Genomic DNA, 27,859 nt, shown 5'->3' with positions numbered 1-27,859 from the left:
TGTTAAGGGTAACCTGCAGCTCTGAAGTCAGGAATTAAACAAAGAATTAATTTTCTGAAGGTCATAGGCTACGCTCCTGATATAGAAGCATTTACAGGAAACTCTGATTCCACCAATCAAAGAAATTTAAAGCTCACGTTGAAAATTGATTCATATGTAATGGATGCTTTAGCTTTCAGAAGACACTGAAGTTCATAATGCCTAGTATTTTAACTGATAGTTGCTGAAATATATTTTTAAAAAATGTTGAGAACCATTTGTCTCTTCAGAATTGAATTGCAACAGGTGAAAAGAGAGCAAACTTGAAAAAGCATTGCAAATCATCTTGTCTCCACTATGGTTGGACCTCAGTTTCCAACTATTTTTTTCTTTTTCTTTTGGAGGATTTCATTTCAATTGATGCAAATTCTGTTACTGTAGAGCATTTCTGTGAAAAATGTATAATAGTCCATTTTTGCCAGTTGTATGCTTCTTGATAGAACATTCTGAAAGAGAACATTTGCAGCGACTAGATCGCAATTCTCGTTATTCTTACTTGAACTTTTATTCAGTAAGTATGTAATTACTGTAATGGCCTATAAAATGTATTCCTCAGGAAAGCACGATACATGCTCCAAGAACACGTATTGCGTTATGTGAAAAGAAAACTCACTGTTGCTGAATTTCTGTGGACCTGAAACCAGGTCTTCTTTCTGAACAGTTCATTACCTCTAGTCCAATATTTTCAACCCTATGTAAGGCAAGGGCTCCATAGCCTTTGTGTGAACAGGAAGCTGTGTTTACTTACGTGCCAAAATATCTTCTGAGTTTTGTGTTCCTGAAATACTACTTTATTTTAAAAAATATAAGGTGCGTGTCTGAGAAAACAATTTTTAAAAAGTGATATCATGCCTTCCTGTAAGTTTATATTATTGTATTTGTTTTTTATCCATGTAGTTTTTCATATCCTAGAACATCAGATTTTGTAACTTCAGTAATGGTCTTTTTTTTCCATTTCAGTACCAATACTGGCTTGTGGTGGTGATGACTGCAAAATACATTTGTTTATACAGCAGAGCAGTCAGGTAATCATAGCTTTCGTGTCTTGCTCAGCACGTTACACAGTTTTGCTTCTTTTCATATGTGCTGCTGATTTATTTTTTTTTGAAGTTATTCTATAGCTACGATCTGTCTCTAGATAACCATCACACAAAACTACCACTGTTCAAATAGTTCATTCATTTTCTTGATAATGGTGAAATGCTCGTACAAAATGCTGAAGCTGGATTCTGTTTGTAAAAGTGTTATTTTTCCTTATTTCTTCCTTACTTGAAGATACCCAGTGTCTTTATCCCCACTGACATAAATAACTATGACTGCTTCTTTACTGAGTATCTGTGCACTGAATGTTTCATATGGAGATGATGTTTTTTTCACTCTATAGATTCTTAAAGAAAAACTGGTATGATTTGTATGTGTTGAACTGTATTTTTGTTAACTATACCCTTTGTGCTGAATGCTTCTGAATGCCCAAACAAATACTTGAAATAGTATCTGATCTTCTATAGGCATACACGTTTTTCATCTATTATTTGGAGGCTGGCAATCCTTAGTTTTTCATACAGTTAAATGTTCCTCTGGTGCTCTACAAAGAAATTCTGTCCTCTCTTGCAGCCGTTCAGAAATTTTGTCAGATTCTAAAGGAGCTGTTGCATGATTTGTCTTCCAAAACAGAAGTCAATGTCTCTTCTTTCTCCTTATCAGTCCCTTTTAAAAAACAAATGAACAGGGATCCCACCCTTCCCCTCAACAATGCACAAATGAGCTTACCAACCAAAAACCCTTACTGAACTAACATGTATAGGAACCAATTATTTTTCTGAGCTTTCTGAGGTACAGTCCCCTTAGATTTTGAGAAGTATGTGTTTCTTTTTGCTTGTTGAGACAAATGAAAATAATCATATGGATTATCTTGCTTGATCAGGCTGTCATGTACATAATAAGACTTTTTGGTTGATTAAAAAATAATAATACTTTGACCTATTATCTCCTATGTCAGTGATATCTTGACCACTAAGCAGGAACAGAGGGTTGGTTTCTTAGCTTTATTTTTTCCTGTGAAGCTCATGAGTTAAATCATTTTAATGATATTCTCTAAGAGCTAGCAGTGGCCGAATGCCTCTCATGATTCTTAGTGTGCAGTGGTGCTGAAGAAAGACTTCTATCTCTGCCAATGTGCAGCTGATTTTCCAGATTCAAAATCTGGAACTTGTTTGCTTCTATGGTTCAGACAAAACTTTCAGTTTGACTGGTTCTCCTATTTAGTCAGGTTCTCTCAGGTCTGTTGACACCTTTTGTGGCTTCTGTAGCTCTACTTTTAGAGGTATTTGAAGAAATTGACGTTGTTCTGCCACTTTTCAATAAAACATGATGTAGGAGAGTGACTAGAACCTGAACTTTTGCCTTCTTCCCTCTCTGGCAAGGTTCCATAGCTCTGTCCCATTAACTCTTGGAAATCTCTTCTTTAGTTCATGATCAAAGATTGTAGGAATGCAAATGCACAATGTGAGTTTGTGAGAAATACTACTGAAATTCAGGCAGCATTGTTATACTTAGAGGAAGGATGAGGTATTTTCAGGTTTCTTTCACTAGCTGATTCAGACTGCCTTTTGGGTAATCTCATGAATCTTACAGTTGAAATATATTTATTCATAAAAATGGTTTTGAAATTCAGAGGGCAAACTTCACATCCTTACAGATAATTTATTTGAAGATCCCTTAAAGCATTTAGTAGAGAGAAAAAAATGTTTCTCTCTTTACTTTTCTGAGTTCTTGAAAGAGGGTATTGATTTATAAAAGTACTCAGGGAAAAATCTTCAAAACTCATTCCATCTTCCTGCTAGAGGTATTATGGCCCTGTGAAGGGGAAGCAAAGCAAACCAGACTGTCAAAATAGAGCTTTAAAACAACATCTGTATGTTGAGCTTGGCTTATGTAAGAAGATTTTGCTGTGTATGTTTGGGTATGTTTTCCCTGAAATAATTCAGTCTAGCTGAAAAGTGAAGTAAGAAAGTCGAGATAATTTGGGCTTTTTCTAATTCCATGATGATTGTCAGCTGTATGGAGGAGGGAGCTCACATTAGTGACAGCCAGAGAAAAACCGTAAGACTTGGACTTCTGCTACCTATTGTCCTGTTTCTGAACACCACTGAAAAGAGTTTGCCTTCATCCTCTTTGCACCTTCCTTTCAGGTACTTTTATATATTGATGAGATTTCTCCCAAGTCTCCTCTTTGGCTGAACAGCTTTCCCAGCCTTTCCTCACAGGAGGGGTGCTCCAGTCCCTTTGTCATCTTTGTGACCACTGGACTCTCTCCAGTAGCTCCATATCTTTGTTGTACTGAGGAGCCCAGAACTGGTCACAGTACTCTACATGTGGCCTTACCAGCACTGAGTAGAAGGGATGGATCACTTCCTTCAACCTGCTGGCTATGCTTTTTGCCTAATACAGCCCAGAATGCCATTAGCCTTCTTAGCAGCAAGGGCAAACTGCTGAACCACGTTCAACTTGGCATCCATCAGGGCCCCCAGGTCCTTTCAGCATGTGCTGGTACCTGGAGTTGTTCCTCCCTGGGCGCAGGACTTAGCACTTCTCCTTGTTGAACTTCATGAGGTACTTATCAGCCCAGTAGCAGTTACAGACCACTCCAGTCTGTAAAACGGTAGTGTTACAAATGAAAACCTACTAGTAATGGAATTTCTCAAAAGAGAAACTGGACTGTTTGTGTTCCTGTGTTCATACAGAGGTTTCCATCTGCACATACGGTTCTTGATGTATAACACACTTTGAAACTTAGTAATAAACTTAAGAAACATACAGAATATTTCCAGCCCCATAAGTAGCAGTTCTTAACAGCATTGTATCAGAAATTAATTATGGAAATAAATGAAGGCACATCTAGCTTTCTTGCTTGATTTTTACCTGTATTCATTCTTCACATCATCTATAGTTGCATCTACTTTGTCTAATACAAATTATTTACCGTGTTATATTTGGATTGTGTTATTTTTTGTGTACCACTGTCAGCATGATTAACTTAAAAAGCTAAAATAAAATAGATTCAGCTCCTTAAATTCTTATGCTTTCCTGCTTATATATGGAAAGTGCCATAATGTAACATGTTTACACAATGGTGACAAAATCAGAAAGGCCTATTTAGAACCTATCATTGCATTACAATCTTTTGTAACAGGTTATTTTTCCAATTTCAAATAATAAAAGCTGTAAATGTGAAAGACCTCAAAATCCAAAGCTAATTGACTGTATGTGCATGGTAACCAAATACATTTTTATGACCTAACAGGAAATTTTATTCAGTTTCAGAAAACGTTAATCCTCCCTGGCCACGAAGATTGGATAAGAGGCATTGAATGGGCAGTGTGTGGTCAGTATGAAAGAAAAAAAGTGGAATACTGGTTTAATAATAGTAATGATATGTTACCACTCCAGCAGGTGTTCTTGATGCACTGTAGTTTTTGAGCTCTTGTGGTTGTGCATTTATTTATTTTTTTGAGATGGTGCACAAATATTAAAAATCAAGGTGGAACTTTGTGACTTGTTAAAAACAGGAATTGTTGAACCTATACTGCAACCATGTTTCAGTTCTCAAAATTACTACTGCAGTAAGTTTGATACAGAACACACTTATGTTTGCATTCCTCATTTTATTTTGCTTGCTTCAAGCGTGTTTACATAACTGGTGCCTAATGCAAACAAATAGAAAGACAAGTTGCTAAAGTTCCTCAGTATGGCAGTGTCTATATCTGAATGAGGAATAGTTTGCTGCTGCTTCAAAAGGGTCAAAAATAGAGTGAAACTATTTTCTTCTTCCACCCATGTGTTTTTTTTTTTTTTTTTGTAAGAATAGGAGATTAAAAAGAGAACCTATTCAGACATTAACTAATCAAATATTTATTGCAATGGCAAAAATAAAATAGAGCATTAGAGGATGTTACAGTCCTGAAGAAAGAAATGGATTAAAGAAGTTCTTATCAGTATTAGGTTATTCATTGTGGATGTTGGAATTGGGAGAGCGAAGGCCATAAGTAATAGGGAAACTCATGTATAGTATTACCATGAGACATTTCCCTATCTAATAGGCAGAGAAATGTCTATAGTCAGTATATTCTAAACAAGTGTAGAGTTTGAAATGGTAGAATAAGTTGATGTTGAAATAAAATAGCAGTATTTATGGTAAGTGTAAAACGGGAAAAGTGAGGAAAATGCTGTAGTGAAAGTTTGGAAAGATAGTAGTTTAGTCATGGCATTGGTTGCAATGAAAATACGACTCTTTAATTATTGTCATGTTTTTAACCAAATAGATGAAGACCTATTCTTAGCAAGCTGTGCTCAGGATTGTTTGATAAGAATTTGGAAAGTGTGTATGAAATCGAAGGAATCTTCAGAAACTGAAGATTATTCCATAAGACTGAAAGAGAATGTTTTTACTGTTAAAGGTAGGTACCAGCTGTAAAATTCTCATATACAGCTTCTTGTGTATCTGTTAGTGGTTTCGGGGGGGTTATCAAGCTGCTTACCATTTAATTTTTCTTTTTTGTGTTGTAAGTATCAGAGACCAGTTTGACTGCATTGTCTTGTTCAGCTGTTAGAAAAAGTAGAGTTACTGTTTTAAAGCAGTGGCTGTATAGAGTTAACAATGTGTTACAAAAATGGTAAAGCAATGAGGGAGCTTAATATCAACCTGTACTGTTACACATATTCCAAATGCAGTACGTAGCCAGGAGATATATTTGTCTGTGGGAGGTATGCTGCTAGGTAGCTCTCCTCCAGTTTAATAACATACTTCTTACTTCCTTTTAAATTCAATACATTAAGAGGAACACTGTTACTTAAACCTCTGGAAAGGATTGGAGACAACAGATAAGTATGTGCAGACTAACTTTGTGGTTTTTTTAATGTACTATTTGAGCACTCTAATGTCAGGGGGTTGCAATTTTGACATAGCGGGGTAAATTACTAGACAACTTAGGTAATATAATGAGGTTTGTATGATGCGTGTAACAAGTGCTTATGATACTTTCTCCAAATTCTAATGGATCATTATTTTTACAGTTGTTTGGAGATGTAAATATGTCTAAGAATATGGGCAGAGATGATGTCAGAGTTCACTTCAAAATTCTCTGAGAGCTCTATAGGAGTTCTGTGATACCACTTTGAGGCAATAGGCGACATGTTAGTGTCAACATGGTATGCAGGGCTTGCTGCAAAGTACGCTTTCAAGGACCTGTTCAATGTCAATAGGCTGTTGAAATACTGATAGATGATGAAAGTCGTTGCTTTTATCATTGAAGATATCAGAAATGGTCTGTTTTTTTTCTTGACTTTTAGAAAGAAATGTGATTTTCTCTGATTTCTGGTAGATACTGGTACAACATACGCAGTTACTTTGGAGTCTGTGTTGGCTGGTCATGAAAACTGGGTGTATGCAGTCCACTGGCAACCTTCCTTTTCCAAAGGTAAACCAACACTAAACACTGTAGCAGTTATATTAAACATTATACGCATGACTAAAATCACGTGTTTTGTCATTTCATTTGCATGTTCACTTGTCACTGTGGACTATGAGAATGTTTAAATTCTGCAAATAATGTTTTATAGGTAAATGGTATTTTGGCTGAATGTGCCAGTAGCACATCTGCTGTTCATGCTGCACAGGCTCAGTCTGTTGCAAGATGCTGTATTCTACTTGCTTCATTGTAATTGATTTATTACAGGATTAAAAATAATTCAATTTATAGCTATGAATTAATAGCTGTAATATTTTCTCGTGATATATGTATTTGAAATGTATGTTTTTTTGGAAGGTCAGTATTAACTCAAGAGCGCTCCTTTCTTTTTCTTGGACTACAAAGGAACAAATAGCATCATTCAGAAGATTAATCTCCAGTCTTCCATGCATTAATTTAGCATGCCAGGAATTCCTTGAGTATCACTTTCCTCTAGCTAGCATGTAGCTTTAAGGCATTAACACTGACTCTTGTTGAAAAATTGTTATTTAGTTACTTTAATTTTATATCTTGATCTAGTCTTTATTTTTCTTTTTAAATCCTTAAATTCTGACAGCCTTGTTTGCAGTACTGATTTGCTGGTGCATGTCTGCCTGGTATGTAAGGGATTGAGATTCTTGACTTGATATGTTTGCATCATCAAAAGGCCCCTGTGTATTGTTATTGGCAAAGCTGCCTTTTTTTTTTTTTTTTTTTTTGAGGTGTCTTAGTTGCTGGTGGCAGGTGATTTAACCAGTACAAAGCATAGCTTTGACAGTACGTATACAGCACTTGAACAGTAGACTGCAATTAGGATGGTAAAATAGCTGTAGTGAAAGACGTGGCACTTGCTTTAGATATGCTGTCTTAGTCTGTTCTCCTCATACAATCTTTTTTTTTATTTTTTTTTTTCGGGTGGGAGGAAACGGGGGTACACCAGTACAAGCCAATGCAACATTTTGCCTCTAAATCAAGGTTTAGGCAAAATATAGGCATGCAAATCTTGCATTGCAATCCAAAAACTTTTGTCTTGTTAGACGATGTAGCTTTCCTTACACCATCTTACACCATGCTTCTATGTACATACAGCTTCTTGTGTTCTGTGGTCCTACCGAACCTTGCATTCCCCAAAATAGATTTTCTTGTTCAATAGAGGCAGGCTGAGTGGAGAGACAGATCCAGGGCATTGCTTACGACTTCTCAGTGCAGCAGCTAAGAGATCTGGTTCTGACAATAGATACTGCCTCAGGAGATGCCCACCAACGTCTCTGTTCTGAAGGGCTCCTCAACAGTTATCCTAGGTGTTTCCCGAATGCATGGTGAAACACCTAGCTCCCTAGGGAGTCTCATTGACTTCTGTGAGCTGTCCTTGCTGCTGTATTTATTGCAAGGTGCTATAGTCAGCTGAAATCCATTAGTGAATCTAACCCTGAATTTGAAAAAACAGTGAATATTGGCATAGAAATTTTGTTGTTTTAAACTGGAAATCTCCTGGTAAGAACTTTATGTGAAGAAAAGATCCGACCACTTCTATGCGGTCTTGCTGTGAAGCTCTAGCTTTTCTTCCGAATGACATTTTTTCCAACATCCGTTTGGAGTGAATAAACAGTAGAATATGGTTGTTCTCATGTATGTATTTTACACTTCATTTGGGAGATTATGGCTTAAAAAATACAATACCTACTAATGAAGGCCTAGTAAGTAAGCAAGGCCTATTAAGCGTGGCATTTAAGTGCTGCATTGCACATCCCCACTGCTCATCTAATTTCTTAGCGTGTTTGCATTTCAGTATGAGCAAATTCTTCTAGAAAGCATTCTCATGTTGTAGGGTAATCATTTTTCTTGTACTGTAGGTGGCAGCATACAACAACCAATGAGGTTACTGTCTGCATCAATGGACAAAACTGTGATCCTCTGGGAACCTGATAAGGAATCCGGAGTTTGGCTAGAACAGGCAAGTGCCAGTCTTCCTCACAATATATACTGTATTAAAAGTGGCTTTTCAGCATTGTATGTATACCGGAAGAAAAACAAACTCTATAAAATGCTGGGAGAGACAGGCTTTTTTCTTCTTGGGAGAGAAAAACTTTTTTTTCTTGCAGAATACTCATTCTGACACTGTTGCAAGTAAAACTATGTTTATCAAAAATGATTTGATGCAGCATAATCTTTATTGCTTTCTTATTACAATACTGGAGAGATTCTGACAACAGTTTCTGCTCAACTGTCATTCACAGAATAGCAAGTCAGGTGCTATATAGTAACACACACTGTGCACTCAGACAGAAGAGGAAGAAACCACCCTGAAATATTTATAGTTAATCCTTGTGGGAACATGCATCGAAGCACTTTCGCCAGGGCAGCTGACACAGAATTCACAAGCTTTGTTTTATTCACAGTAACTTGTTCATGGGTTGTGACATGAGGTTTTTCTTCCATTTGAGCTGGATGCTCATGTTTCACTGTATTATTTTGAATGCTGTTCTAATGTGGATCATCTTAAATAAACAAGTAGTACAACCAGATTTATTTAATGCTTTGGTAGGTGTCTTTGGAAAAGCAGATTAACTGAAAACATATAGCAGTATTTCAGCTGAATTTGTTTGTGTAGGGTTATGCCAACCATTGGTTATGACTTCCGATCACAAAGAAAGTTTTAATACTCTCTCGAGGGAAAGAAGAGAATTAGAGTAGTGGATGTAATTCTTCCCCTGTTCCATTGAAAAATCCTTGTGCCTTTCTACTTGAAGTATGAGTTAGTTCATAGTAGAGTGAACATACAGAGAATCTATTTGTTGTCTGCCTAAATTTGCAAGCTTCTAAAAAGCAGTTGTGCTGTAAAGCTTGTGAGTCGTTACTTTCTTTTTAGATTCCATTTGCATTGATTAGACCTCAGACTGAGCAAGATCCCCCTCCTGAGATGTTTAGGAAGGGAGACTGCGTGCAGCAGCGGCACGCAGCTTTAATTCCCATGATATTTTGGTGCTCAACTTTGCAGTTACACAAAGTACATTTGAAGAATATTGTATAATGTAAACTCTTGCCTATAACTAAATTTGCATCTCAAGAGATTAGGATGAGTTTATGTGGAACTGAAGGCAATTTTAATGGATATCTCACTTCTGTTCATTAATTCAGGTGCGGGTCGGTGAAGTGGGGGGCAATACCCTTGGATTTTTTGACTGCCAGTTTAGTTCAGATGGTTCAATGATCATTGCTCATGCTTTTCATGGAGCATTTCACCTTTGGAAACAGTCTACGGTTAATAAGGTATGTTATTTATTTGGTATTATTAGTGCTTAAAAACATCGTTTGTCACTTTAGTTGAGCTGTATTATTAACAGAAAATATCAAATGTAACAGTGCAGCTTAAAATTAACAATAGAGATGTCCACCTTCTGAATATAGCATTCTGCAGGAGCCTCACTCCTGCACAGAAGGGAGGTTGGAATTACCCAAACTCTAAATCTGCCTTCTTGCAGCAACAACAAAGTTGGTGGAGTAAACTGAGTACATTTGTAGTTTTGCTTTGCTCAGAAATAGCATCTAAACCAATAACACTAATTTATTCTAAATTGGAGCAATGAATCAACGTTTGTGTCCTTGTAGGCACTCCGAGTTCTATTAGAAGTATTAGCTGTTTTCATATGTCCAGTTTGTTTATTTCCCAATAAGGTCTTCATCACTTATTTTGGTTAAAATATGCTAATCAGTCAACTGAAAACTTTTTTGCTTGTTTGGTTAATTTTTATAGAAAGAATGGACTCCAGATGTTGTCATTTCAGGACATTTTAACAGTGTAGAAGATGTGAAGTGGGATCCAGAAGGAGAATTTGTCATCAGCGTTGGATTGGATCAAACTACTAGACTATTTGCTCCATGGAAAAGAAAACATGAGGCAGAGGTATGGTCTTCAAAGACTTTGTGGCATTGTTAAAGAGGTCTTGCCTGTCCTGAGTTTGGAATAAGTATAACTCTTACCTCAAATTTCCCCAAGCCATGATCTCTTCAAAACTGCTTGTGTAGGTGTTTGGTTTTGTCATTCAGTATGTGTTTTCACCTTAAATATACTAGTGGTAAGTTTTAGTTTCATGTGATTTGACTGCTGTTTAATCCTGAGTTTGCCTCTGTTTTACCTTCAGTTAGTGTTCTTGTAGGCTTTGGAAAACCAACTTCTGCAATAAGGCAAGAGGAGGAATACCTGTCTGATTCTAATAACCGTTTATTGCCCTCATTTAACGTTTGGCTTAGCACTGTGGCAGGGAATCACAAAGATACTTTTTTTTTTCCTACCCACATGCTTAATCTAAGCAAACCTCTTACTGTTTTTTTTTTTTTTTTTTTTTTTCAGCATTTTGTTTATGAATGTGACTGTTTTATCAGAATGATTACCTGCCACTGAACTGCATTTGGCACCTATGTATGCATCTTTTCAGGAGCAGCTATTCCTGAGTAACTTTATATTAGAGAAGAAGTCTAAAGTTTTGATGTGGGGAAACCCTGTCTGGGAATGCAGAAGTTCCTGTTTCTAGTCAGTCATGCATTTTGGTAGTATTCTACTAGTACAATCTTTTTCTGGCAAGATTGTACTAATGTTCTATTTAGGCAACTGCCAGAAAGTAGAGCGATTGAAATCGCTATGCTATTAGCTGGGGAGGGTAAAGAGTAGCTATTAAAACTCCCTTAGCAAAGCTTCTGTAGTGTAGACCAGCATAGGGTGTCTTATGTTTCAGGGAAGAGTGAATTTGGCACCAGTTCCTTGATTTATTTCCAGGCCCCACGTAAGTGGTAGCAATCCCAGCTCAGGTTCTAAGCTTTGCATTGTGTTTGTAGGAAGGGCATCTTCAATTTCCTTCCCTGCCTCTTCCCCTAATCTCCAAGCTGGAGGGTGCGACACCTTTGTGGAAAAGATAGTTTGTTGGATTTGACATACGGAAGCCAAGTCCAGGACTAGCACGTTATGTAAGTTGGCAGCATTCGAAAGAGTTACTGATAGCACATCCTCTGTGACCTACTAAGTACCACTTTTCATTATGTGTACTGTTTAATTTTTTATCAGGAGGAACTGAGGTTTATATGATTTACTTGTGCAGCTGTTCCTGATTTTTTTTTAAATTAATCAACTAATGTAACAGAGTGATGGTAGTCTTCATACCTAAGTGGACTGAATTATTGTACTTCCCCTTCCTGTTCTGACAAAGAGCAATCTTCTGGCTGAATAGACCATGTGAAAAGCCAGGTAGTGCCAACACTTTGTGTCATAGGGTCTGGGAAAAAACGATAGCATCCTGCAGGTGGAGTGAGATGAAAGGTTGAGGTAGAAATGGGTCATCTGAAGGGGAATGGAGATAACATAAGCTGTTAAAATGCCTGCCTTTCTTTACCATACAGAGTTTAGCATTTGAAAAATTACAATACCTGATGTTTGTCTTAAGATACAATGGATGTTTCAGGTATCTATGAGAAGTTAGTAATAAAGCTCAGTGTTAAGGATTGTTGTTTTTTTTTTTTTTTTTAAGAGTGCCAAGAGTTAAATGAGAATTATTATCCCTTTGTAAAATTCCAGATCTGATACTATACTTGGTTCACATACCAGAAATAAGGTATAACAGCTAGCTTGAATTTGTCATGCAAACCTGTACCAGGGTTTTTCTGGATGAAGTTTATTGTACAACATAGGCAACCCTCCCTTGGTTTTGATGTTTTTTTCTTTTTTTTTTTTTTTTCCTGTTTGTTTCGTTCCTATTGTGTGGTGTGTTCTAAAGTATGTGAAGATGCATGTAGTGAAGGGGAAGAAGGGTTATTGTACTGTTACTTTTTTAATCAAATCGTGCTCTTGTGAAAAATTAGATTTTGTAGGTTTTCTCAAACACTATTCACATGGCATGGGAAGTTTTAAAAATGAAACTAAAATGAATTTTTAGTGTGGTATAGGCAGTTTGCAGTAAATATAATGCCTTTCCTTATGTTTGTATATCTAGTATAATGTAAATTCTGTATTTACTGCAGTTTTTCAAGCACTTTAATTCTGAAGTAATACAAAGTAATTCAAATTAAGTAACAGCTAGCAGAACTAGAATTAACTCAGAAATGCACACGGTATTGTTCCAACTGAAATACCGCATGTAAGTAGCAGCAAATAATACTTCCTAAAAATCTTTTCACGAAGAATCATTTTCTTCATGTGTAGAATAAACCATTTACATAATTTTTTCTAAAAATCTAATATTCTTTCTTGGCTTTTAGTAAGAAAGGTAAGCAAATGCCTTGGAGCCATTGCAAATGCAGGGACACCATTTACTAATTATAAGAATTGTTTAATGGAAGAATGAGATTTGACTGTATGTGTGCATACATCAGTAGAAGGTTGTATTAACTTTATTTGCTGGCTTTATCAATGCAAAGAGAAGTATTAGTACTTTTTGCAACTCAAAATCTTGATGCTTCTCTGGTTAAGAATTATACTTTATCTGCATTTTTGTTTATTTAGGTAACCTGGCATGAAATTGCAAGGCCTCAAGTACATGGGTATGACATGCGCTGTCTGGCAATGATTGGCCGGTTTCAGTTCGTATCAGGAGCAGATGAAAAAGTGCTTCGAGTTTTTCGTGCTCCCAAGAATTTTATAGAAAACTTCAGTAACATCACTGGTATTCCAATGGAGAAGCTGTACTCCCAGGTCAGTGTTTCACAGCAATACAAACTTAAGGCAACCCTCTTCTGTGTAGGTAAAAATCAGTGCTCTAGAAAACATAAAATTGCACTAAATTCCATACAAATGCTTTTAATGGTTCTGAAACTTAGCTTTATTTCTCTTTTCCCTTCTGTTGGCTTCCATGTATGTTATTTCAAACGTATTTTTATGGTGTTGTCTTATAAAACAGGTTGTATTTGAAACAAAGCAAGGCCAAGCAATGTCTGAAGATTGTAGACTATTGGTTTAAAAAACAAAACCAAAACAAACACATGACTTGAAAACAAATAATAAGGCCTAAAGATGTACTTCTCCTTAATTTAAGGGCGTAGTAGACTTGTCTAGATGTAATTATTATTGTGTGGTTATGTGTTGTTTTTTATTTCCAAGCAGCTGATTAAAAAAAGCACAAAGCTTTCAGTGTTGTTGTTAGCTGCTATATATAAATATTTATAAAATACGTATTTGTTCATGCTTTATTTCCTCTTGGCTGTGGAAATTTTCTTGCAAGTCCTTTAGATTTCAGTTCTTAGGCCTATAGCTGTTTTTAGATAAATATGCTTTCCTACTCTGTGGAAAGATAAGTCTGCAGCATTGCCATCCTTTGTTTGCTACCCATTAACTTCAAGGTCTACTTTTGTTTTTCTCTGGGTTTTGTAGAGCAGCCCTCATTCAGGGTAGCTACCCCTGTACAGTGCCTTGCATGCTCTTTGCAATTCTGTCTCAAAAGCAAATGTTTTCTGGGTAGCTGCTTGTTGGTGGATTAGCCCTCCCATTTCATTTAACAATTGAAATATCTGGGAAAGAAATCTCTTCGTTTTTTAGTAGCAAGAAGTTACGTACGTAGCTATTTATTGCTTTAATTCTACAGGTCTTTGTAAACATTTGTGTTAATGATGTGCAAATAACATTGTTCTGTTATAATGCTGGCAGGTGTCATTATTTTACTTTTATGTAGACTTCCCTTATCAGCTCTTCCTCTGACTGCTATTTTTTGACCCATGATATCCCAAAGTGCTTCACATGGACTCTGTTTAAAGAGGAAGGCTTTACGAGCTCTAATGATATACTCTTAAATAGCTTTGTTGAAATATTTTTATGTGAATGCTTTTTTTCGCTAGTGCGTAAGCTTTTTCTTAATTTAGCTCATGTGAATTCCCCCCAAAAATTTACTTAAAACCAAAAAAGCCAAGATGAATAGGATTTTATTCAGCTTAAATCCATGGACTTGTATTATACCTTGGGTTGTAATAAAGAATCGCTTCTGTTTTAGAAGCCTTAGGTTGGTATGTTTGTATCACACAGGTTGGTATGTTTGTATCTCATCAAATTACGAATATTTAAATAAGTAACATAGTTTTTCTTAATCTGACACTTAATTTATAAATCCAGTTATTTAAAACAGTCTTTGAACTTTCCAGACCCTTGAACAAAGAGGATTTATAGCTGTTAGATCAAACCCTTTTGCATCTCTACACAAAGGGCCTCAATCTTATTTACCTTTCTGTTTTTGGGCTTTTCTATCACATCTTTATGGAAATACTTTCTAATTATTTGTCTTTTCTCTTGGCTCCTCTAAATGGCCATGTGTTCCAGCCACACCTGTTACGTGCTGGATTGTGTTTGAAGTTATGGGCAGAGACACTCATTCTCTGTCCGCATTTCCAAAATTCTTTCTTCTTATTTCACCTCACAGCAGACTGTGCCCAATCTTACTGCATTTAAAACTGCAGTGCTCTCAGTTGAGCGCTTATGTGCGTTCTAGGATAAATTAAATTGTGGTAGAAAACCTTTAAGTAGGAATGAAGATGCATGCTTGATGGCAAAACGCTTGTGCTGATGCCTTAGAGAAAGCTTTTTTTCTTCTTTGCAGAGTAGCATTCTTCATTTTGTCTGCGGTGTGCTCTGGATGAGTTGGGAGTGTTTCAAAGTGTCTCCCCTTCTCTCTAGAAAAGTCTCTGTTATTACCACAGGGATTCATTGACCTGTGCCCTTTAAAACTTGATCCTACATGATAATCTGTGAAACCTCTCTTTTTTTTTTTTTTTTTTTTTATTAAGCAATCATCTGAACTTCCAGAAGGTGCAACTGTGCCAGCTTTGGGTTTATCCAATAAAGCTGTTTTTGAAGGTATGGTTAATGCGAAATAATGGTGATGGTGCTTCATGTGTAAAGTTTTTAAAATAATTACTTTAGTGTTTGTCTTTTTGTTAGGTCTATTATTGTGGGCTTGACTGCAAGTTTAGAAGCTAGAAGTTGTGCAGTGTGCTTATTTGTCTGGCAGCACCTAAATCTGGTGCTTAACAAAAATAACACAAATGAGAATCCTTCCTTGAATCGTCCATTTATCTACTTTTCGTTCCTCCCCTAAACATCCCATAATAAGTCTTGTGCAAACCCCAAATGCTCATTCCCTGCCTTCTAGGACCCACACCCTAGAGGAAGTAACCTCACTCAGTGCTCCCAGGAGCTTCTTTCTCCTTGTCAGTTGATCTGGATGGGTTTCATACCCAGGCACTGGGGCTGATTGCCTTCCTGAGATGGACTTGGAAGTGTCTGGAATCCCCAGCCTGCTGTTCTGTTTTCTCTATGCTTCTCCTTCTCCCCTAGATGGGAAGTTGCTTTGTTGTACGTGAAGAAATTCATAAAACGTAATTTGGCAAAACCTATTTTTGCTCTTTCACCTCTTTGAATCTTTCCCCTGACAGAGGGAAATAAAAGTTCCATCTTCTAGAGCATCTTCACGCATACGATAACTAATTTCAACTGATTTCATGTGGCACATCCAGCAGTGGCACTATAAATAGAAAAACTGTCAAATTCTCTCTATTGTCTGTTATTGTCCAGCAAATGCTGTCAGCATTGACGGCTTAGGTTAAAGTGCCTTATAACTCTGTTCCTGCTTACCCTGCAGAAAAATCTTAATGGTGAATGATGATCTCAAATTAGATAAATGCTGATGTATTTTTTTTTCAAGTGGGGAAGGCAGGATGGTAGGATGATCTCTCTTCTGCTGAGTTTTCTATACTTTTTTTTCTTTTTAAATACTGTATTTAAAATGTGCTTTTGGCAAAATGGCACTATTCCCCGTCTTTGTATCTTTTTCTTAAATAATACCTTCAAAGTGAAGGATAGAGCTGAATTTTAACATAACTGAGTAATTTCAGTTACTTTTAGTACTTTTGCCTAAAGCTAAAGGCTAAGTTCTTGGCAGATTTGCTGAAGTTTGCACACTGTAGATAGACTTCTACAAGTATGGCTTTTCATGTAAGCGTCTACATGAAACCTGGAAATTCTTCATTTGTGTCTGAGATTTTTGCTTAAGATTTTCCAGTGCAGAAGGAAAAAAGTTTTAACTTTGGGAAGCACAGTTTCAGCTCCAAGTGACTGATTCTTTCAGATATACCAAAATCTCTTCAGGAATCTCTAAAAGAGACTGTGCCAATGGAGAGGTCAGTCCCATACTCAAATCGGTCCAAAGGCTGTTATTTTAATATATATATTTTGTCTTCTCAGTCTCATGTCCATTAAAATAACTAGATTCAAATATTTGTATTATTGTAGCTCTGCAAGTAGAGAAACCTAATTTCAAATTTTAGAAACTTATTTAGATTTTAGAAATAATAGAGGGTTTTCAGTTGTATAATACGTGCTCATATTTTCCACTGTGTCGAGTATGTGCTCTACAGCTAATAAAGTCCTTGTTTTGAATAGGAGATATGCCTGTTCAACCAGCTGAAGATGAAGAAACTTTTAATACCATTTCGAATCAGTATCCTGAGATTTATTTTCAACCTTTGATCCTTACAGGTATGAGATTAATTTAGATTTTATGAAATAGAGAATGAGATTCATTGGATGTTAGCTTTGAAGCATTATTTAGCTGATTTTAGATTATCTAGTACCAGATTTTGAATGTCTTACAAATGTCTTTTAGAACCTCCCCCAGAGGATCACTTGCTGCAGAATACCTTATGGCCTGAAATTCAGAAGCTGTAAGTTTTCTTTTTTCTTTTACTTTTTTTTTTTTCTAGAAAACTATTGTAACATTGATTTGATTTAGTCTGATCTTACAGCTCTGCCTGACTTACTACCTGATTTGACTTCATGCAGTGTATACCTTGTTAAATAAATACATGAATCCAAAAGTTAGGAAACTGGAGAAAATGGCAGTTGGACCTTGTGTGTCTCAAAACTGTGTTTCACTAGTTGTACACATTAATTTTTTCATGTTTTAACACAAAGCTATTCTTCTTTTGAATTTGTAATAGTCAGAGTTGTTGTCCCTTTAGGTTTTTGTCTTTTGGAGGTCTGTGTAAGGCACAGGTCCCTGTTTTTCCCTCCTTGTGCCAAGATAATAGTAACTTCTGTAGTCTGCTATAGGGACCTATTGCACATTTCTGTGGTCTTATCTGTGCTCTGGAATATGATAGGCTCTTTGTGTGGTGTAACCTTGGTTTATGTCTGTCTGCTCGGTGCTTAAACCTTGGCCACACTGAAGGTCTCACAGTGTAAAGAATTTTCTGCTTCATGGCAGACTGCAGATCAAATCTGTATTTCTGGTATGGATGTAGTGCTGTTGCTAAAGGTTGAAGTATCAAATAAGGAGCTTTCCCCTAGAGGCTAACAGAGTTATAAGGTGCAATAGCAGAAGAATATAAGAATATAAGAAGCAGCAGCTGAAACAGGCTGTGGCTAGTGGTGGAGCAAAGAGGTGAATGTTGAGTAAGATGTTTACAGACACAGTTTGGGTATTGAATGTTGTCAGGGTAGGTTATGGATTGCAAAGGTAATAGGTCACGCCAATAACTGTTCTGAGGTGGCAGGGTTTTAGAATTCATCTGCTGCTTTGTTTCTTCTTTTCTGAGATTCACCTAAAGTAGTGATTTTATAACAATTTGCAAGCAAAGATTTGTAACCTGGTTGTTCATTCAGGATCTCAGTAACATGAATTGCAGTCTTCAAAGTTCTCATACTTGTACGCCTCAACCAGAAGAGTTGGTTTTAGCTATGTGTTGCTGCCTCTAGCCTTTACCAGCTTAATCAATTTTTTTTTTCTTGTCCGGCTGTTGCTCATATCAGTTCTTTGAACCTCTCAGTGTGGTTGCAAGTGGCAGTGCTAGGGAGTTGAGAGGCACTTGGAGGGGAAATGCAAAAAGGCTTTTCAACTGTAGCTTTTTCAAGACTGTTTTAAGTGAGTTTGGTTAGCAATGCTGCTCTGGAAGCAGAGATGTGAATAGGAAACTGAATATTTATATGTACTGGGAAGGATTCTTATTTCTGATCTTGATTCTACAGCACAAAAGCATGAAGCATTTGAAGCTCTTACAGGTTTACTTATGTGAATCTCCTGAAACACTGGTCATGGGCAGAAACAAAAATGTTGAGCCTTTGCTGATAACTACATTTACCTTTATGCATTATCAGATTCATTACTTTATTTGGAAGGAAAATTATTAAAAAAAAAAAAATAAATGGGGGGGATGACAGTCTCTGCAAATTGCTTTCATTTGACCAAGTAGGAGGTTTTGTAGGAGGTCAGCTTTACCTTCAACTGGGCATTTAATCTTCTTTGAATACTTTTAAACACTTCTACTGCCAGGGAAGCTGGCCAAAATTAGACTGTATCTGTACATTTTATAATTACCAATTGTTCTGTTATATGGCTCTCCTGTTCATGCTGTGGCCGCTAATGTGGCCACTTACATAAGTAGTGAAAAGGGGACAAGGCAAAAATTTTTCTTCATTTGCCTTTGACAGTTCTCAACATCTAATACGGTATTAATCCTTGATACTCTGTTACAGGAATACTGGCTATCAACTCTTCTATTCTTCATTCAGTAAGATATCCTATATTTTATGATTGTCTTCAGGTGACTGATCTAAGCAGTTTTTCCTCTGTTTTTAGAGAAACTGCTAATGATAGCAATTCCTTTGTGCAAGGGAAACAAGATGTGGAGCGTCTATAGACTTTCAATTTTTTTTTCCTCAGGATAATCTTGAAAGAAGTAACATGAAATCACATAATGCAGATTTCAGGTTGCCATAGCAGCAGAAAAACAGCATGAGGAACTGACTTGCTAAAAATAGCTTGTTTGTTATTGACATTTGTGTATTCCCAGCTATAACTCAACACCAGATTTTGAAGGATTAGTGTTTGGTGTTGATAACTGGTTGAGTGGGTTTTAGTATGAAAAACTTGATGAATTTTTTACATAATCTGATAACTTTAAAATAAAAATATGATAAATCCTGTGAGAGTATGCTAATCTTTATCCGCTTGGAAAATTACCATAGAGTGTTTATATGCAGTGTGTACATCTCGTATAATACCCTGGGAAGTCTTGAGAGATCCTTTGCAACAGTAGAAAATTACAGTAATCATTCATCTGGAAACTTTGAATGTCCAGTCAACTTACCTGTGCATAAAAAACATTGTGAATTACGCACTGCTAGGGCAAAATCGCTTGTGGCTGGAAGTGTCACTTCATTATTCATTCATGCAGTTGCTCCTCTCTCTGTTTGGAAGCTTTGCTGTGCTGTGTTACGTAAGGGAGAGATCAGATTTGAATACGTGGGGGTGGAGGAAGGGGCTGTACTGGGGCTTCTGTACTTGCAATCTTCGTCTTTAATGAAGTCACACTTCGGTGATCTCTGATGCGTGTTATAGTTCAGTTTGTTATTTATGTATTTGCTTGGGGGCGGGGGTTGTGTTGCCTTCAGCCTTCCAGGGATCGCGTGAAACTAAATGGCGCAAACTGTCACTTGTTCACGGCGTTGCCTTAAGCTTTGGGGATTGGTTTGGGGGAGTGAAGCTGTGGCTGATGATGTCCAACCATCGTAGCAGTGGGAGGCTTCTTCCTCTCCTCTCTTCCTTTTCATCTCTTCCCCCGGTTTGCAGGGTTCTGCCCTCAAGGGTAAGGAGACAACGCTGTTCTGATTTAGCTCTACAGAGGTGGACAGTTCTCAGAATGACTTCCTCGGTCAGCAGCGTTGCAAAGACGTCGTTACGTGGGATTGATGTTCATGGGATTTTACTTGCAGCCAAAACAGCCATCTGTTTAAAAGACAAATTACTGTCTGTATCTGTTGAACTGAATCCAGAAGAGTAGCTGCTGGATGTATCCCACAGACAGACTCCCACATTCGTGTCTGAAGTTTGGGCATGCACTGCCTTTTTATGAAGAGTAACCGTGCCCAGGCTGTCTGGGGGGAGAGGGACGGGTGGCTGTGCTTAATTGGAATGTTAATTTGCAAATCTGATTGTGTCTTATAATGATGAAGTTACGTGCTTCTTCTCACCCTGCCACCAGTAGGAGTTTTATCATAATGCTTGCCTTTAAGACAGATTTCTGGAGACTACTGTGTATTGAAAACCAGTGAAAGTCCGGGTCCTTGAACAGAAAAAAAAAAACAACAACACGTTTCTTCCATGAAAAGTATACTTTCAATGAATTTCAGTGAAGGAAAAATAAACCGTGGAATAGCTTGTGAAACAAGTCCGCAGTTGCTTTGCTTTTATGTCATGTAACATAGTATTGCAGGACATTTAACAGTAACATTTTGAGCTTCTGCACACCACTTTGCTCTTGTTAAATAGAGGCATTAAAATCTAATCTTTCTCCTTAAAAGAAAATAAGACCTAAGATAACATCTTTTTGCAAAGTCACATGAGCAGGACTATCATAGGTCAGACCAAGAGCCTATATAGATCAGTGTTATCTCCAGTAAAGACAGTGGCAGTAGGAGATGCTGTTTGCAGGGGTGTAGGAGTACTACTTAGTGCTGTCTTCCAAAGAAGGAGAGGACAGCTACATGTAAGCAGGCATCCAAAGTTGTTCTCTGGGGTGTTCTCCCAGCTTAGCTGTTTTCAGTCCAGGAGTTTCTCAGGCTGAACACGCATTTTTGTCTTGTTTCAACAACACTCACTTGTCTTCTCTTCCATACACTTGTGTAGGCCTGCTTGAACCAGTGGCAAATTGCAACTCTCTTGATACCCTGCCTCACAGAGGTCAGCAAGTGTGAAGAAACCTCCTAGCTATTTTTGGTAATAAAAAAAACAACAAAAACTTGGTTTCCCATCCAACCCATGTGTTTTTTTTGCAGATCAGCTTTGTTACCTGTCATATTCTTCAGGCAGAGGAAGTCTAGCCTACTTGATTGCTGCCTGTGCAGAAGTAATAAACAATCTCTGAGTATAAGGCCATGGGGAGAAATAACCAGGTTCTGGTGCCTCTGTACTTGATGACACTGAAGACAGTGTCCTGAGGTCATCTTTGTTCAAAAATGATGTTGGAAAAGCTAGAAAAGAGGGAGGAGACTCCCTTTGAGACTGACCACATACAAAGGTCATTTACCTTTGTTCACAGGGATTTCTGTATTATTCCTTACATATTTGTGTAAGTGAGTTGCATGGTCTAGATCTCATCCTAGAATTGTTATACCTTTGCTCAGAACAGAAAAGGCAATGCTTCCCTAGGTGCTAGAAAGCAAAGCCTCTCTGTAGGAACTAGTATTTAGCTGATATTTTTCTACTGTTTCTAGGTGTTCCCAATTTTACTCTGCTTCCAGCCTGTTTTGTGACTAATGGCAATTTGTTAGCCTGTGTTGTTTTTCTGTTTATTAGTTAACCCCCAATCCAAATATGTGATGTTCCAAAATAATTTGTGTACAAATCTTTCTGAAGCCTTTTTTTTTTTTTTTTTTTTTACAGCTTTCTTCTGATGTGATTCTTGTCCTCTAATTCAGAAATCTTTCAGTATTTCACAGAGCAGGCATCCTTTAGCTGAGTCTTTGCGGTGTATTTACTTTATGATCTTCAAATATGTGGCTTCTGATTTTTATCAGTAACGTTAAAATTGCTTTACAAGAAAATAAAAATGCATTAAATGCTGTCTTTGTCTACTTTGTTAATCATTGCGGTAGTGTCTGCATTGCTGGTGCTTTAGGATTGTGGAATGGGCTGGAGAGATTGTTCTGTAGACAGAAGCATGAAAGAATTTATGCAGATGTTTGAATTGAATGCAGAGCATTATTAAGAATTATTTCAGATGCAGTACAGAAAGTGGTGGGATGCTCCTGGTTTATACCTTTCTTTTTTGCAAGGGGATTGAAATTAACATAAAAGCCTCGATGCATATTACAAACAGGACTGTGATGTGTTAAATATCTTTTCACATTTATTTCAGATACGGACATGGATATGAAATATTTTGTGTTGCTTGCAATAATTCAAACACTTTAATTGCCTCAGCATGTAAGGTAAGAAAAGATTCTAGCACCATCTAGTGAAAAGTGCTGTCATATTTCTTGGGCTGAAAGAGCAGGTGTCAGAATTCAGTTTGAGCTGAATCTGCTCTGAATATGAAAGATTTTGTGTAAGTAACTTTCCTTGCAAAGGTGAGAATGAATACAGAAACTGTATTATTCATAAATGATATGTAGTTCATTTGAAGATATTAGCTGAATTCTAACAAATAGAGGTATAAAACATTTTTCATTGATACATTGTCAACTCTGATAGAAAGTAGTGAAGCAAAGTTTTGCAGAGGAAACACTCCAACTCTGTGGTAAACCTTAAAGTAAGCCCCTTAATATCTTAGTATGTTGAGACGTGTGATTTTTATATTTGCTCTCTTTAATTCTCACTGACATTTTTTTAAAGGCTTCCAAAAAAGAACATGCAGCAATTATTTTGTGGAGCACTACTTCTTGGAAGAAACTACAGAGTTTGTCATTTCACAATCTGACTGTTACTCAGCTGGCATTTTCTCCTAATGACCAATTTTTATTAGCAGTTTCTAGAGACAGGAATTGGTCACTGTGGAGGAAACAGGACTCATCAGAGTCAGGTAAGATGTGTGAAATAGATATATTCATTTGAAAACTCTAAGATTTGTTCAACATTTTGGGCTTAAAATATTTGAAAGAGACTTATTAAATAAATAAATAAATAAATGGACATTTTCCTTACAACTTTTAAGAATTAATAGTGGTATAAGTTCCTGTGGCTTTAGGAACAGCAATTAATGTTGTATAGAAAAGCTAGAAAATGTAGAAAAGGATATAATCAGGCAGTAAATGACATTTAATTGATGGACATAATGAAGTCTGCTGTTTGTCCTCCTGCCTTCTGGTGATTGTGCACTTCTGATTTACTGAAATCAAGTATACGTGCCAGAGTGTAATGTCTGAATTTCATACTGGTATTCTACCATGCAAAACCTTTGCTTTGGTGTTCTGTGCAGGCTAGGCTGGAAGGTTCATAATTATACTGGTGTCCGGCATAGCGCTGCCTTTTCCCTTTTTACAGGGCACGACACTTTGAGACTCTTGACAGGATTAATTTCTGTCTTTGGTGTGGGTTTCTGATAATCCTACACAATTGATTAATTTGACTAGGGCTGGCTCTGTCTATAAAATAGAGCAGACAGTAAAGATTCCATTTACTTTGTCATTAGGACTTTCAGCCTTGTGAAATCATGAGGAGGTTGCCATTGAACACTTAAATGGATTCCTTGAACAGATGCTTGTGCTTAAACGATTATCATTGCCTTGTTGACTTACAAGAGCCCATTAGTCTTTATGCGCCACTAAGGTTACTGAGCTCTGTAGAGTTTTTCTAGAGACTTGACAATGAGTTTTGGCCCCATCAGACTGTGTCTGGTTGTGTTCTGGCTTGAGATTTGTTCTATTCAAGCTTCTATTCTAAAGCCTGACATATTGTTCACAGTAGTTACTTAATCTTTTGGGTTAAGGAGTACAAATTCATATAAGAAGTAAGTAGAGGAAACCGTCTTTTCATCTGTTCATTGATAAATTCTCTGTCTACAAGGAATATTGTTATAGGTATAAAGCAAAACTGCTTCAATTGTCATCCCAACAAGTGGTTAGTCAACATCTATGTTCCAAAATGACAGTCCTTTCTACTTAGGAAAAGCTTTCCTATTTAGTGATCTGCTAATCAGATTTATTGCCTGATTATATGTATAGCGAAATGGCAACCTGTCTCTTTGGGAACAGATTAATCTTTAGGATTGGATCATAATGATTTGAGTTCTTGGGGCTTTACTGGTAAATAGTAACTGTAATGAGATTGGGGAGGGGTTATATGTGTACACGTGGTAAAAATTACTCTATACTAAGGCTTTTGAAATCAGTGTTCTTATTAAAATCTTCCAAAGAACGTCGATGTCTTATGCTTGGAATTCATTGCTTTTGAAACAGATAAGTGTGTAAAAGGTACTGTTCCCACTGTTTTTGTGCTGTAAGGGCTGACTGTTATGGTCTTCAACCAGTAATAATTAGGGTTGTGTGATTAATGTACTCCCAATTGCTTTAAAGATGAGTGGAAATAAAAATATTTTAATTTTAATTTTTAAAGATGAGTGTCCAAATATTCCTGCAGTCCTCACTATACTAAGTGAGGGTAACAGTTACTTTCAATAAGCAAAGTAGTTGAAGCAAGGGTTTTTTCCTCTGTGTGTTTTATTCCAGGCCCAGTTTTCAGTTGCTGTGCATACACAGACAAAAATACAGCTGTTCACAGTCGAATCATTTGGTCCTGTGATTGGACACCAGATAGCAAGTATTTTGTTACTGGCAGTCGAGACAAAAAGGTAATTAATATAAAAAGAATGTTATAAGCCCAGAATTATTTAAAATATATTTTAGATTAGCAAATACTATGTTCTCATGGGCCCATAGTTTATAAACACAAAAAGCTTGTAGTGTGTGTTATCATAGAGATCATGGAAACTTTCATATGCTAAATAAAGTGCTTGAATATGTATGTACAAGACAACGGTCAGTTGATTGGACTTCCTCCTATCTTAACTTCACACAGTAAGATAAGCATATGTCACATAACTCTTACGGGTCTCTACTTAAGTTTTTCTGATTTTTTTTTTTTGTAGTAGAATCTGTGTTTGTTATTAGTATATTTAATACAATCAAGCAGACTTCCTAAAAGTTGGATTTTCATGGATAGAAATTGTGACTGTTTTACTGGTCATCCCCTTTGTTCTGTGCTCTGAGAGCATTTTAACTACGTAATTCCTTAATTCTTTTGTGAATGCATTTACAAAAAGAATAATGTGAAACTTCCTAGATGATTCTCTTTCTAACAGGTCATTATCTGGGGCCAGTGTGATTTATCTATGTCTGCTGAAGGGAATATGCTGGATTCAGTCAAGCCTTGTTCAACCGTACTGGATGCCATGGATTCTGTTACAGCTGTTAGCATCAGCCACGTGCTAACTCCTGATGGAAGGTATTGCTGTTTTCTATAATACCATTTTACACTTAACTTGAAATTAGTATTCATGTTTTTCTCCCTTTAGTCAATTTTCTGTGGCTAAACAGCTCCTAAAATTTAGCTGTCAAATATTCTGACCGTTCTTTGACTGCATTAACTTTTCTTTCTGCTTTCCTGGCATCTTTCAGGTACCAGTAATTTCTCCAAACAGCGTAACAAGAAAGGGAGGGGAGGGCAAGGGGGAAGGGCTAGTGCATCTGAAACATTCATTCTTCTTACAATATTGACTGGTCTGATGCTGCAATAACCTCATTATGAGTGTTGTACTTTTTTATTCTAAACAGAATAATATTTTGCAGATTTCTGCTTTCTTCATTTTTACGAAGAAGCTCTGATTTAAACTTCTTTCATGAAAAACTGTCTTATTGAATTGAAGGGCAAGGTGCAACACACCATCTTTGAGTGCTAGGTCTTTCTAGCTTGCTTTAGAGCTAGCTTTGCTGAACTGCCTACTGTAATCTCTTAGAAATAATGTGTTTGTTCTCTTGATAGGTATATTGTTGCAGTAGGCTTAGAGAATGGGAAGATTATCTTGTACACGTGGAAGCAGAGTGGGCAAGAACCAGCACTAGCTGATTGGACTAAGTGCGTTGAGATGGATAACAGGTATGTCTTTTGAAGTAACTTAGCAGCAAGGAAGTGTTCCTGTTGAGACTGATAGTGCTGGAGTTCTCTTCTTATATCATAAAATGATATGAAACTGCTTTATTTTTGTATCAGATATTGTTATCCTTCTAGGAAAAGACTGATCTCTGAAAGCTTACAGATGTTTTTATCAAAACACAGGAGAAAAAACAAAAAACAAAAACAAACAAAACAACAACAACAACAAAAACACACAAGGAGGGAAGTTAAACTCCAAAATACTTCATGCTGTGTAAATGGTCTGAGAAATATTACCCCTTCATTGGCTTAAAGCTCCATTTAAAAAAAAGAAAATGTTGTTAACCATAAAATAAGATGATAGAAAACACTGAAGTGGGAAGAAAGATTCACTGTCGATGTACATCAGTAAAACATTTTGGAGTGGATGACAGAAAGTTTTCTTGAGCAGTTTCTAGCAGAAACCAAAGGAATGTTAAGCTATATGTGGTGCTGCTATGGTGACAGCTAGAGAAACTCTGTGGAGACTTTGAATATTTCATTTGGAGCATTTTCCTAGATTCTTTTTAGCAGCTGGCATTGATAGTACCAGAAATGAAAGTTGATGGTGACTTTGGCCTGTGTGTACTTGAAGTGAATTCAAAAGAGACACCAAGTGACAGGAAGTTGCAGACAAAAAGCCAGAAATCTGTCATATCTCAATAAATGAGGTACTAGACCTGCAGCTTAATGTGGTAAAACTTGAAATCAATAGCTGTTTAAATTATTGATGAGTGAGAGGATAAAATGTCACTGGTATTCGAGGCCCTACTTATTTTAAGAATTTAATACCCGCTGGTTGTCACAAGTCAGTTTTTTCTCAGTTGGTAGTGTTAAGAGTACTAATTATATAAATGTTGATGTTTACAGTCACATACCCAACTGTGCTTGACATTTTGCAGTTATGTATGGATTTCTTTTTGTTGCAGCCAAAGTCACGCTCTTGCTGTGAAACGTTTGTGTTGGAGACATCATGAGGGCAGAGCTGGACATAATGATCAGAAAAACAGTGAATGGTTGCAGCTTGCAAGTTGTGGAGCTGATCACTGTGTTAAAATATTCAACGTCAACAGATTTGCTCTTTAGAAAAAACAGCAGGCCTCTCTGTGCAAAATGGGTTCACAACATTTTATTTCAACTTTGTTTAACCATATTGATTTTTGAATTCTGTTTTCTGCCATGGAAAGTGAAACATCCGAAATATAACTTATTAAAGCATTTTTCACAATTGTTTAAAATGCCAACTATTTTTCTAATTTTGTAGTTTCAGGAAATGTGAAGTATTTTATATAGTTTGGTTGGGTGAGTATCCTGGAACTCAGAGAGAGGAGGTGGGCTGGGGCACAGAAGAACAATAATGAGATGGCTCTGTTCACTGTGACTCTGGGGTTGATGGGAAGCTGCTAGTATTTGGGTTCTGCTGTGCTTGGGGTTATAAGGAGTACTGAATTGTTCTGAACACCTTATTCCTGTTAAATGCAACTGTTGGTTAGCCTGCCAGTGCTGACACTGTGTTTAAGCATCTGTAGTTAACCAGAGATAAGAATTATACAGCTTTCTTCAATGGCCTTCTTTTCACTGTTTATTACAGTGCTGGTCCAACTCTTAGACCAGCCTACTCCTGCTTTAGAAGGAGTAGGTTGTCCTTATGCTTGGAGTGGT

The 27,859-nt window shown here is 36.9% G+C and overlaps 1 protein-coding gene across 1 annotated transcript in view; it reads left to right on the top strand.

Moving 5' to 3' along the window:
• Positions 1-27,440, top strand: part of ELP2 (elongator acetyltransferase complex subunit 2) — a 32,614-nt gene extending 5,174 nt beyond the window's left edge. The window contains exons 6-22 of the mRNA XM_032182335.1: positions 1,000-1,064; positions 4,357-4,423; positions 5,361-5,495; positions 6,420-6,515; positions 8,399-8,499; positions 9,684-9,815; positions 10,300-10,449; positions 13,036-13,224; positions 15,300-15,369; positions 16,954-17,049; positions 17,177-17,234; positions 22,428-22,500; positions 22,904-23,090; positions 24,736-24,857; positions 25,368-25,510; positions 26,048-26,161; positions 27,127-27,440. Of these exons, the coding sequence (XP_032038226.1) occupies positions 1,000-1,064; positions 4,357-4,423; positions 5,361-5,495; positions 6,420-6,515; positions 8,399-8,499; positions 9,684-9,815; positions 10,300-10,449; positions 13,036-13,224; positions 15,300-15,369; positions 16,954-17,049; positions 17,177-17,234; positions 22,428-22,500; positions 22,904-23,090; positions 24,736-24,857; positions 25,368-25,510; positions 26,048-26,161; positions 27,127-27,283 (1,955 nt within the window). The 3' untranslated portion in view covers positions 27,284-27,440. The remainder of the gene's footprint in view (positions 1-999; positions 1,065-4,356; positions 4,424-5,360; positions 5,496-6,419; positions 6,516-8,398; positions 8,500-9,683; positions 9,816-10,299; positions 10,450-13,035; positions 13,225-15,299; positions 15,370-16,953; positions 17,050-17,176; positions 17,235-22,427; positions 22,501-22,903; positions 23,091-24,735; positions 24,858-25,367; positions 25,511-26,047; positions 26,162-27,126) is intronic.
• Positions 27,441-27,859: the final 419 nt, after the last annotated feature.

The sequence above is a fragment of the Aythya fuligula genome, chromosome 2, assembly GCF_009819795.1.
Source record: "Aythya fuligula isolate bAytFul2 chromosome 2, bAytFul2.pri, whole genome shotgun sequence".
NCBI lineage: Eukaryota > Metazoa > Chordata > Aves > Anseriformes > Anatidae > Aythya > Aythya fuligula.
The sequence above is the reverse complement of the archived record's forward strand: the minus strand, read 5'-3'. Positions and strand labels throughout refer to the sequence as shown.